The sequence below is a fragment of the Solenopsis invicta genome, chromosome 8 (assembly GCF_016802725.1).
Source record: "Solenopsis invicta isolate M01_SB chromosome 8, UNIL_Sinv_3.0, whole genome shotgun sequence".
In the NCBI taxonomy this organism is placed as follows: Eukaryota; Metazoa; Arthropoda; class Insecta; order Hymenoptera; family Formicidae; genus Solenopsis; species Solenopsis invicta.
Window position 1 is genome coordinate 8,841,037 of NC_052671.1, and position 12,218 is coordinate 8,853,254.

At 33.1% G+C, this 12,218-nt stretch overlaps 1 protein-coding gene across 1 annotated transcript; it reads right to left on the reverse strand.

The window, feature by feature from the left end:
• Window positions 1-10,279: 10,279 nt before the first annotated feature.
• Window positions 10,280-12,189, reverse strand: LOC105207934 (2-methoxy-6-polyprenyl-1,4-benzoquinol methylase, mitochondrial). Its single transcript, XM_011177621.3, has 5 exons — window positions 11,845-12,189; window positions 11,263-11,675; window positions 10,986-11,074; window positions 10,780-10,903; window positions 10,280-10,567 (listed from the first exon to the last, which is right to left on the reverse strand). Exons 1-5 carry the CDS (start codon window positions 12,017-12,019, stop codon window positions 10,478-10,480), a joined length of 891 nt encoding a protein of 296 aa, XP_011175923.1. The 5' UTR covers window positions 12,020-12,189; the 3' UTR covers window positions 10,280-10,477.
• Between the last annotated feature and the right edge of the window lie 29 nt (window positions 12,190-12,218).

Consider the following 12,218-nt stretch of genomic DNA (forward strand, 5'->3'; position numbering starts at 1 on the left):
TATTTTTCTCGCTTTTTTTTATTTTAATTCAACTTATATAAGCTTTTTCCAATTGAAGATTGATGTATTTAGAACAAAAATACGCGCATAAAACACACACAAAGTAAAAAAAATTTGACTTGTATTACCTTTATTGCAGATGCAATGTTTTTCTAGTAGAGACTCGTTCCAGTCATGTTATTTTAAGATGCTAAGAAAACAAATAGCAAATTTGATTGGACGCGTTAGTGCGTATACGAGTCCACATTAAAGCTGTCGTACATAAATTAATGTAAAAATGTATATTTATGTAAATATATAAACTAATTGAATCGTAAAATTTTTAGCATATTTTATCGTACCGTAAAATATATGTTATTATTCGAAACATCTGCATTTCACTTTTACTCGGGCAGAGCTGTAACTAGCTTTTCATGTACCCGGAGCGAAACTTTTGGCTTTTAATTTTTTTGACAGGAGAAATAATAAAACAAATACAATATGATTGTTTAAATTTTTCACAAATAATTTATATATTCATAAATATTTTTAAATATTATTCAATGTATTAATGCACATACATGTATAAATAAAAATTATTTTAATTGCATTTTTCTAATTTTTATTTCAGCAAATGCTTTTTTTATATTATCATAATTAATATTTTCAATGATATTGTATTCACTAAAAATTATAAAAAGATTGTATGCTGGTTCTTATTGTCCGATAGTCGATCTTAAGTACGTCTTAATTAATTTTAATTGTTAAAAGTTCTCTCATACATGAAGTAAAAACGGAAAGAGTGAGAAATATTCGGAAAGCGACACTGACATTCAGATATAGTTCAATGAAAGTCATGAAGTGTCTATAAAATATCAAACAAAATTGCAATTTCAATATTTTGTATTAGTGTTAAAACTTTAAACGTAAAAACATTATATTTTTAGAAGACAAAATTAAAAATTTGAAAACATTATTTTTGGTAATTTTTAGTTTCAGTTCCTTTTTGGTCTTTTTTCGTCCTGGACCTGTACCTCTATCTAGTAGATACTTGGTTAGCACGGTTCTGCATTCAAATTAGATAAGTGTACAATGAATTTAATGAGGACCGGTGAGTTGAATTTGTTATAAAGGTAATGAATAAATAATGAAATAAACTCCTTTTCTTTCGTTGAGTTCATATACTACAACTTTGCCAAATGCAACTAACTTATGTATTAATTAAAGGACGCTCTTGAGAGTGAATTTTGTATCTATCATATCTCAAAGCATTACTAAAAATATAAAAATTTCATAAATTATTCTATTATTACATTTGAGTATATGTGCAAAATCAGAGCACAATTCTATTATTGGATAAAAAATTTTATGTTGCGTTTTGTAGTATGTACTTATTTGCGAATTTGATAAAGAAGTAGTGTTACGAATTGAATAAGATTTTTTGCATATACTAATAAAATTGATAAATAATAATAAGAGTGTCCGGCTCGTATGTAAAACAACTTTTCAGATAATACAGGCCGAGTAAGGAGTAAAAGTTTAGGTGTAATAATGAATATCCTTATTTTAACAATGGTATTAATGGGCGACAGAACGTTTCGACTTACTAAGCCTTCTTCAGCTATCGTTTACTAAAACATATAATCCGCTTGTCTAACGCATTATTACAAGTAACGAAAAGGCTAATAAATATTCATGCAAAAAAATTGCAACGAAAATATAGTCACTATAAATCAAATTACTCATCGATTTGCCCTTTGCAGTTGGTTTCACGATCAAAATTTTATTAAAATTAGGGAAAAAAAAGGATAAACCTAAAAAGCGTCTGCAGTTTTTAAATTTTGATACTTTTCGCCTGGTATTATATATAGCCAAAACATTCTTTAAAGCGACGCGAACGTACGAACTTTTACTTTTCTGCGTTCCCCTGCTCCCAATTCTCGCGATGCGATGGAGAAGAATTCACGTGTAAGAAATTCGTATCATTTATATTTGCGCGAAAAACAAAAATATTGGTCAGCGGGTTGCTGTCGCATCCCTCTCCCTGTAAAGCCGCCGTGTGGCGCATAATATAAACGTAACGTAATTTGCGTCATGTACATTACGAGCAGATTAGACGTCACGCTCGTCGCGAATGTGGAATACCGTGAATAGTGCCTCCTTTTCCGCGACCGTTGTGCAACACACGTCTGTGTGCACGTAACGCAACTCCACTGCTGGCTATTATGCGTAAGTATCTTAGAGTATAATGATAATGATAGGATACGTCCTCGTAAATTTTACGCTCCCTCGAGGCAAAACGTTAAACCGCGTACATAAGTCGCGTATGTACACCTACGAGGCAGTGAAATCCGCGGAGAGATTCCCCGAGATCGTGGCGAATAGCGCGTCCCGCGCGCGCACGGAGGAGCCGACGGACTTTGCGTAACGGATCTGCCTCGAATATAAATACCGTACATAACGAACCATATCGGTAGGAACCGATAGTTTCCTCGACCGATAGTTGAGCGCGCCGAACAATCGATGGGGAGAATTTTCTTTTCTCCCCCTCCACCCTTTCGTCGCGGCGCGGCGATGCGAGGGGGTATAAATTAACGTTGCGCAATATTTATTGCGAGACGTAATCGAGCGAGAAGCTGTAAGAAACCGAGCGTAAGAGGTATTATCTCGTTGGAAGCTAGACGAAGCGAAATAAGAACACGCTCGATTCGGCCGCGATAAACCGCGCGCGGGCTGCCGCGTCTTCGCGTTGTCGAGGATGAAGGTGCGGCGCGCGCGAGCAGGTCCGTTTATATAGCGAAATGTAGCGAGAAACGCTGCTGCAGGCTTCGAAAGGCGCGTGACGCTCGGTAAACGAGTTACGTGCAAATAATGTTTCGCGAGCGATTGAATTCGTGACAAAATATTCCGACACGTTGAACGCGTAGCCTTTTTAGCAGCGTTTCCACCCCGTTAGATGATTTTCTAACGCCGGGCAATTTATAAATCGAGCTGCGCCAAATTGAACATCATTTGAACTTTTGCCATATTGAATATTATATAAGGAGCAAACTTTTAAAGTACATTTTGTCCAAAATTTCATTTTTTGGAAAATTTGAGAATTGTTTTTTGGTATCGCATCATTTTTTTTTTAATTTTACATCTCATATCGATTGTTATTTTTTGTAAAGTGTGTAGTTTTCTTGTGATTTTCTTTGTCGTTTGTCGTTTGTCTTTGTCGTGAAAATTATAAATTTTAAACAAAACGCATTTTGAAAGTCTGCTTATCATATACAACACACACACACACACACACACGCATACACATAAGTGTTTAGCGGCATTTTTTACCAAATATTTATTATATATAAATATAATTTTATACATATTATGCTTATATATAATATTATGTATCAAAACGAAATACTTGATATATGCGATTCGCGCGTGAATTAATTGCTTCTCGAGGTCAACAAGAAAACAGGCCTCTTTTATTCACTGACCCGGGAAGGAAGACCTTTCTACCTCCGAGCGCGTTGTGGCATATCGCGGGACGTCCGGTTAAATCGCGAGCTCGAGATACAATTTTCCCGTTCACCTCAGGCCTTACGTGGCTTAATTACGTGCCCCTTCGCTGTTGCTCTCGGCTAACTGCTCGGTAAAAGCTTCGCTGCGCGAGGACGTCCGTTCTTCGTCCGCTGTCCTCTCTCTCTTTTATTTCATCTCCTTATCTGTCGCATCTTTCACCGCGCGAATTCCGTTAACTTCGATTATATCCATATTGGTTGTAATTGAAAATATTTTAATTCTATCACTTAATTTGTCGTAGAATAATAAATATATATAAATGGAGTAAAACCCAAAATAATTTACTTTTTTAACAAATCTTAGAGTTTTTTAAATTCTATTTTTAAAACTTTATTAGACAGATTTAATATTCTGATATTACTATTCTTGTTCAATTTAAAAACCACGCCTCAAGAAAGCAACGACGCGCAGTTTGAAGAATTGTAGGAAATGTATTTATATGAAATTATGTAAGATATTATTGACCCATCAAAATCCTGCTATAACTGTTAATTGATCTTTTCTCCACTTTAATTATGTTATACGTCACAGTCTTATTTAATAGAATTTCTATCAAATAAAATAAATTAAATTGGTCTTATTTAAATAAGCCTGGGTACTTTATATGTAAAAAATGCGGCATAAATTATTCAAATTTAAAAAGAACTTTTATACACGCGCACGCACACACACACACACACACACACACATGTACATATTCATTTAAATGTTAAATTCTTGAAATAAATAATTTAAAAATAAAAATTATTAAATTAATGTATAAAAATTTATTACTCATTTATATATATATATATATATATATATGTATAAAATTATTACAATAAAATAAATAAAAAGTAACAATTTTTTTTATTAAAGCTTGGATAAACTGTAATAGGCTTAGAAATCCTTGGGACATTAAATTATAATTTTAAATTGCGCAAAAAGAATATAGCTCAGCGTTGTAAGTTGTAAGCTGTAGGATTAAGCGCGATGCGATCGCAGATACTGGCACAATATGTATACATACGGTAGCGTTTAAGTCTCCTCTTTCGTGTTTTCTTTATCGATTCGTTCGATTTGTCGGCCCGACGGCATTATATTTCCGCGAGGATAATCGTGTTATAATTGTAATGCCGTGAGGAGAAGCGCTACGCACACAGACTTGCCCGAGTGCCAAGTTATCCTTATCTAACACTTTCTCTCCTTTCCAATACTGTCGTCGTGTATCCGAACGCTATCGAACGTTCATCTTATGAGTATTAAGTAGAATCACCTTTGCGAATTTTTGGTTGAATCAACACAGGTTAATTGCGTAACGCACGCCACGCATCTTTCGCCGAGTCTATAATAGCGTGATTCCTTATTTATAGCTATACTATATTAAAGAACTCTACATACCATTTTACGATGAGTTTCTCTCTCTCTCTCTCTCTCTCTCTCTCTCTCTCTCTTTCTATATATCTTACGAAATTTTTACATTAAAAAAAGATATGAGGAGAAAGAGAGAAAGCTGTTACAAAAATTATTATAAGTTGATTTACGTGGTAATTAGATAGAATATTGCATCATCAAACTGCGATACTGCGGCTCTCTTAAATACGGAAGGTCTAAAACGCTGATCTGTAAATCCGCAGATAATGTGAAGTCTAGATAATGTTAAGTGCAACAAGTTTCTTTTTATCTGAGATACTGCCCATTCTCTAAAACTGCAGTTGTAAGCCTAGAGAAACGGAAGCGTCTCGATCCCACCTTCTGGGAACATGATATCGCGACTCGGTGGCTCGTCCCCGTTACTCTCGATTAATCGGCGCAATCATCGCGTAATTCTCACGTCTACTGATGTAATCTGGAACGGCCGACGCGATTCGTCCTTTAATGGATGAAGTAATTGGTGCCCGATACCTATCAACGCCCACATCATAATCTTCTCGAGGTAACAATTAATCCATTCGCTCCTCAATAAGTTTTATTCAATATAGTTATACTGTTAAATATATATCGTATAAAATATTTAAACGTACAAAGATAAATTCGACGCCATTCATTGTGCATAAGAAATTCTTGATGGGATTATTTATTAAATGATTATATATGATAAAATCTTGCAAAAAAAATTATCATTTGTAGCCATGTAGAAATATTTATAAAAATAGGCATAAAAATATTGTGGAATTTAGGTATTTTAATTTTTTTTAAACAATATATTACAGATTATGGTAAAATTGATCGAGAAGATTATTTTCAATTTCTATATGCATGTTAATCTCGTCTTTATAAAATTCTATCAATTCTAAACTCAACTTTAGAATTTCAAAATGGCTTTACAATTGCACACAGTAATTAATAATAATACAGACTTCGTGTCAGGGGTATCTTTCACATCGAGTAAAAAATGTTTATTTATTTATTTTAAGACATCAATATAAAAGTGAACGCCTTCAATGCTTTGCGTGGCGGGCTGTACGTGTTAATTTGTTTAACGCAAGCCATAAAGTTCGCTCGCTCATAAATCCGTCTGTGAGCAATATGTTTATCAATTGGATGGACCTCCGTACGTGGAGTATCATGAGAAACGGTGTGTTGTATAATAGCGCTGCAGCGCGATTCTCGCTAACAGACGGATATAAACCGTAGGCCGAGAAGCGACGGGGCGTTACATACTTTCCAGGAAGTATCTAAGGCGGAAGGGGTACGTGGTCACCGGGGTCAGGAAAATCGATACGTGCGCAAGAAGCTGCATCACGATTCTGCATCTTCGTTCGGTACGACCGACACTGCGAGATTTCTTCCGGTAAGAAACATCTCTCCCAATTCATCACCTAGCAAGTTAGACCTTAGGTTTACGTTAAGCTTAAATTTCCGGTATAAAGAATAACTTCTTTTTTTTTGAGAGGGAGAGAGGGGAAGTATAAAATTATGTAATACTTGGTAATGATATTTCGTAGTACATAACGCTTAGTAAGCCTTCTTATTCAATATGTAAATAATTTGTAAAGATATACTTTCGAATTCACGCGCTGAAGAAATGTGTGTGAATCTCGAAAAGCGTGAGGTCGTACTGACGAAGTTAGGAAATCGTATGCAGCCACAAACTCCCACGTTGATGAAGTTAGAAAATTGCAGGTCTAGGAAAAGGGAAAAAAAAAGGAATCTTCCGCCGGGGTGACATAACGTATTGTGAACGTCGATCGAAGCGAAATCGTTGGCGCCAGTAACACCGGGAAGTGTGTGCGTAGAGAAGATGCGTCAATAATAGACAAACTAGCGAAGTACTGAAAAGCTGTGGGAGCGCGGTGCCAAGCATCATCGGCGGTGGTGGTAGGAATGTTTCTATGGCCGAAGAAAGTTAAGAATTTTCACCTCCTAGAGAAAGCACACCGCATGACGCATGTAGATATTACGCCACGTAGAATGAATTTCCCCCCTTGCCTGGACGGCCTTCGATCCGCCGTCTCGTCGTCGTCGTCGTCGCCGTCTTCGCCGTCGTCGGCACAATCCTTCTCTCATTGGGTCGTCTTCAATCGTCGCGTTAAAACTTCCTTCTTACCGTTTTCTGTTCTCTACGCTCTTGTGTCGTAATGATAATAATAATAACGATAATAGCAATCAGGATTGAACAGTCAATAAGTTAAATAATAAAATTAAAGAGTTACTATAAATTTTTACTTTTGTTAGTTAATTTTAAATGAGTTAGTTTTTTACTTCAACTAGTTACTTCTAAAACGTAAATTGTAACTTATTAACTTTTTTCCTTGCTTAAAAAATTTACTGGGTAAAAGAAAAAATACATTTCCATGTATCTTTATTATTTCATATATGTAGTCGAAGTCAAAGATCGTACTAATAGATAAAATAAAAGTAATCGCGAATACATACAAGGAGGTAAAGCGAGCGTTGAATACAAAAACAACCGAACTCAATACATTAAGGGCAGAAAAATTCAGAGTTGCCAATGGGAAGCTGATATGTATGCGTTGCTGATACATTGCAAGAAAGTGAAGATCGTCTAAGAGTAGATTCTTCAATCTTAACGTTTTTACGTTTACTTAAAGCTGTTCTCTGTAAATCGTGTTTTTTTTCCATCTGATCATTTTTCTTCATCCCAACCTCCAACTTTTTTTTTCAAGATCGAAAACTCTACTCTTATTGTTAGTTAGACGACCATACGTATCAGCTCCCATTGTTTGGTTACTTCGAATTTCTCTGCCCTTAATGTATTGAGTTTGACTACTTTTTTGTATTCAACGTTCGCGCCGCTTTATCTCATTGTATTATATTTATTCGTGATTACTTTTATTTTATGCATCAGTATCTGAAGACAATCTTCGACTTCAGCAAATAAAGAATTTTCTAAAACATTAATTCGCTTGCCATACGCTTGTCAGCGCGTAGGCGATCTCTTCTGAACTTATTAGAAGAGATTTTCCTGAGCAGAGTTACTCTCGGTGGTTTTTGCCTTTGCCTTCCGAAAGGTTGCTTCTAAAATTGATTAAAAACTGAGTTATACTGTTCTGGGTGGATTTGAAACCCGGATCTTTGGAGAGCAAACTCGCAACTTCTGCCACATCGCCACATGTAATATATCACATTAAAGCTCAACCGAGAACTCCTTTGACGGTAGCGACGTACCGTCGCGAACAAATTAAAACTAATAGGCGTGGAATGACAGATTGACGATGACATTTTGTCGTGCATGTCATTTCATTATTATGTGTTTTATTGTGAAAATGTGACTCGTCTCGTTTTTATCAAATTTGTAAAAATGGACCGCAAGTAAAGTTTCTTTGAATTTTATACATAAAAGCATATTTTTCACTCCTTTCAATTGCTATCTGTGTGTTTTCCTGCTTAAATAGATTTTACTTTAAATGCTTTTTACGATTATTTACTGACTGTTAGGCGGAAAAAAAATAGTCACGACCCATTTTTAAAATATTTTAAAGCGATCTCTGTTGTTCTGTTTTATCCAAATTCTCTTTATTTACAAACGTGGGAACTTATATAAAAAATAATATTTCAGTATTATTTCATATAAAGATAATTAATAATAATACAGAAATATAAAAAAATAAAATATTTGATTTATAAATAAAATTAAAGTAAAATTTGATGGTCCAAATTGCAATCGCTTTATAATTTAAAATAACGTAATATTTAAAAATTACGACATTTTTATTTAATATAAATAATGCTTTTTAAAATTAACTTTTAATTTAATTTAATTTTAACGCAATTTTTAATTAAGTTAGTTCTTTGTTTAATGAATTAATTTTATAAGCTATTATCTTTAACTTAACTTAGTTTAAAAAATATATTAACTTACCCAACCCTGATAATATTGCATGCAAGAGAGGTTTATGACAATTATAAAGAGCTCGAATGGAAAAGATGTAGAAATAACGCGTCAACAAAGCTGTTACCTTTCCGTAATAAAAACAAGATAATCAGAGCGTAAAGTAGATAAATCATGAAATAAAAATGTGGTGAAGGGAATAAAAAAAACACAGATTGTAGGATAGAAGATGAATTAGGTGGAATATAAGCAGAATGCAAATAAGAATATATGTATGGTGTCTAAAAAAGTCTAAAAAAATTTTTATGTATTTCACTTTCATCAGTATTAATTCTATTTTATGTTTTTCAGCTACTGAACATTATGGTGGTAATGGACTATGTAAAATTCAAAATTATATATAATCTTTTCTCGAAGAAAGCTCTAGTGTATTCTTTATTCAATCAAAAATTCAATATATATATATATATATATATATATATATATATATATATATATATACATGTATATATATATATATTGGATTTTTATATACTTTTTCAAGATTGCTTGTTATTTCAACTTAATTTTAATTTGGTTTAGTTTATTTTCTAATTTTTTCTAATTCTGAAAACTAGAAAAAGATAAAAAGTAAACTGCGATGGCACAAGCAAATCTTAATTGTTTATTAAAAAAAGTATATATATATATATACACACTACGGCTCAGTTATAAAAAAATAGTTATTTACTCAACATTAATAACTTGTAATTAAGTCAGTTAATTAATATCATTTGGTTTAAATATTCATGAAACAAATAATATTTTTATCTATTCTTGATTCAGATGCAAGAAAACATAACTAATAAAAACATTGAAAAATTGAACTTTTTTTAATAAACAATTAAAATTTGCTTGTGCCATTGCAGTTTACTTTTTATCTTTTTCTAGTTTTCAGAATTAGAAAAAATTAGAAAATAAACTAAACCAAATTAAAATTAAGTTAAAATAACAAGCAATCTTGAAAAAGTAGTTGTATTGCACATTTGAACTGTCTCAGAATTTTCGCTTTTATCTCCTCGTATCCTCAGGTCCATGAAATTACGAAAGAGCGATCTGCGGAAGCGATCTGCTAAGAAATGCGTAGTAGCGTAAATCGCGATAGGTACCGCCGGTCGCATCACTTTATGTTTGAGGCACCCAACAGTCGCACGATTCTTACGCAATACGGTGGATTGCAGACGTAGAGCGATTACGCAGTAAGCAAGCAAATTTCACACTCGGACAGGTGGCCGAAATGTACAATAGCAAGAATAGCATAGCAAAATGGGTTCCTAACCGGTATTTCTGCGATACCTCGTAAATAGAGAAATTTCACGCGCGGTTAACCGACCCGAGAAAATGACTGATGCTAAAAATAAACTGATGACATATATCGTATACGTAATACTGCAATCAAAATACTGAAATTATAAAATATATATTTACATAATTTTATTTACAATATTATACAGTAATTAACGTGATCGAGAAACAATAATTTTTCTGAAAGAAATGGATGATGCTAATTAATGAGAAATAATAAACAAAAATAAGAAAACACTACGGAGAATATATAAATTTTTACTATAAATTTGATTTATACTTAGAAATTAATTTCTTGTTCTAACGAGATATCTACAGTTTAAATCCTGAATGAATAGCAACCATACCAAATGTAAGATTTTGATAAGTCACATTTCTGAAGCCTGCAAATTCGATCATATTCTGAAAATATAACAAAAAACATGATAAATAAAAACTTATATTAAATACATTAGCGAATTTTTAGTGTTGTATAATAAAAAAGAACTTGTTGAGAGATAGAATAATTAAAAAATAATACTAAGGAAAGTTTTTAAAAATCTCTCAACATTATAACTCATCATTGCTGCCTATGTATAAGAAATAATAGATATAAATAAGAATATATTCTTTACCTTAAAATCCTCTTGTTTTGGAAACCTTCTTATGCTTTCTACAAGATATTGATAAGCTTTCCATTGTCCTGCAATCAGTTCTCCCATTACAGGTATTAATTGAAAGGAATATTGATCGTATAACCTGAAACAGATATCGAATGATTTATTATTGATTTGTCGAATGCATATATTTTTTATTTTCTATTATTTTAAAGTATATATACCATTGTATAGGTTTATTGTCGATATGGCTAAATTCTAGACATAAAAATCTTCCTCCTGGTTGTAACACTCTGTATGCCTCGGACAATACCTATGACATGAAAATTAATATAGACATTTAATATCAATTTAACTTTTAGTAAGTTAATGTTTAATTTTTAACACAAAATGTATATTCTTTAAATATAAATAAATTCTGCATAATGTAAATTATACTTTAAATTATGCTATATAATTATAAATAATTTATTAGGAATGAACCAAATATATTATAAGCACCTTGTCAATGCGAGTCACATTCCTTACTCCAAACGCTATGGTATAAGCGGAGAAAGAATCATCTGGAAAGGTAAGCTTCTCCGCATCTTCTTGCTTCCATGTAATATCATAATTACTGTCCTGCGATATACCTAGCTTATTTGCCCGATTTTTCCCAACGTCCAGCATATGTTGATTTATATCACACACAGTTACGTGGCTACGTACATTTTGTGGATTTGGTGTATTCTTTAGAAAATTAATATACCGAAATGTAATGTCGCCCGTACCACCGGCAGAATCCAAAAGATGGGTACCATGAGTAGGTCCTAATTCTTGTATAAAGATATCTTTCCAGATGCGATGGATACCCAGACTTAATGTGTCATTCATCAAGTCATACGAATTAGCGACATTTTCAAACACGGTATATACTGTAAAAAAATATTCTTGAATAACGCTGTCGATTTAAGATATTCTATGCAAAATTAATCTCATGAAGCTATAAATGTTGTTACATTATCTAATCTACTATTGTAGTTACTAATCATATAATAAAAACAGATAGATATTCGACACACATAAAATTAATAGAATCTTTACCTTCTCTTGCTTTCTCACTCTCCTTAACCGTTTGAAAACCAAAGTGTGTCGATTTCTCAGCATCCTCTGAATGTATGTTTGCCGAATAACCGCGTTTAGTTATAACGGCTTTTAAACATTTATCCAGTATCTGACTTTCTTTAATGATATTCGTGCAAAGATTTTTGTATGCCATCGTACCGCGTACATGTAGTAGAATATGATATGAAAAAAAAATTAGATAAACAGTACCATATGATTCTCGATGTCACGCCGGGTCTACGCAGGTCTACGGTCTACTCCATGGTGTATTCTTACACCATGGTCTACTCGGTCGTTCACATGGACTGCGTTCAAAAACACCATCTTGGTTGTACCAGGTTACAGAAAATCCA

Bases quoted from the DNA above. Each gene is read 5' to 3' on its own strand.
- LOC105207934 (XM_011177621.3), bottom strand. From the start codon at position 12,019: ATGGCATACAAAAATCTTTGCACGAATATCATTAAAGAAAGTCAGATA. The intron at 11,676-11,844 runs GTAAAGATTCTA...ATTTTTTTACAG, and splicing joins GAGTGAGAAAGCAAGAGAAG to TATATACCGTGTTTGAAAAT. The intron at 10,904-10,985 runs GTATATATACTT...TATCTGTTTCAG, and splicing joins GACAATAAACCTATACAATG to GTTATACGATCAATATTCCT.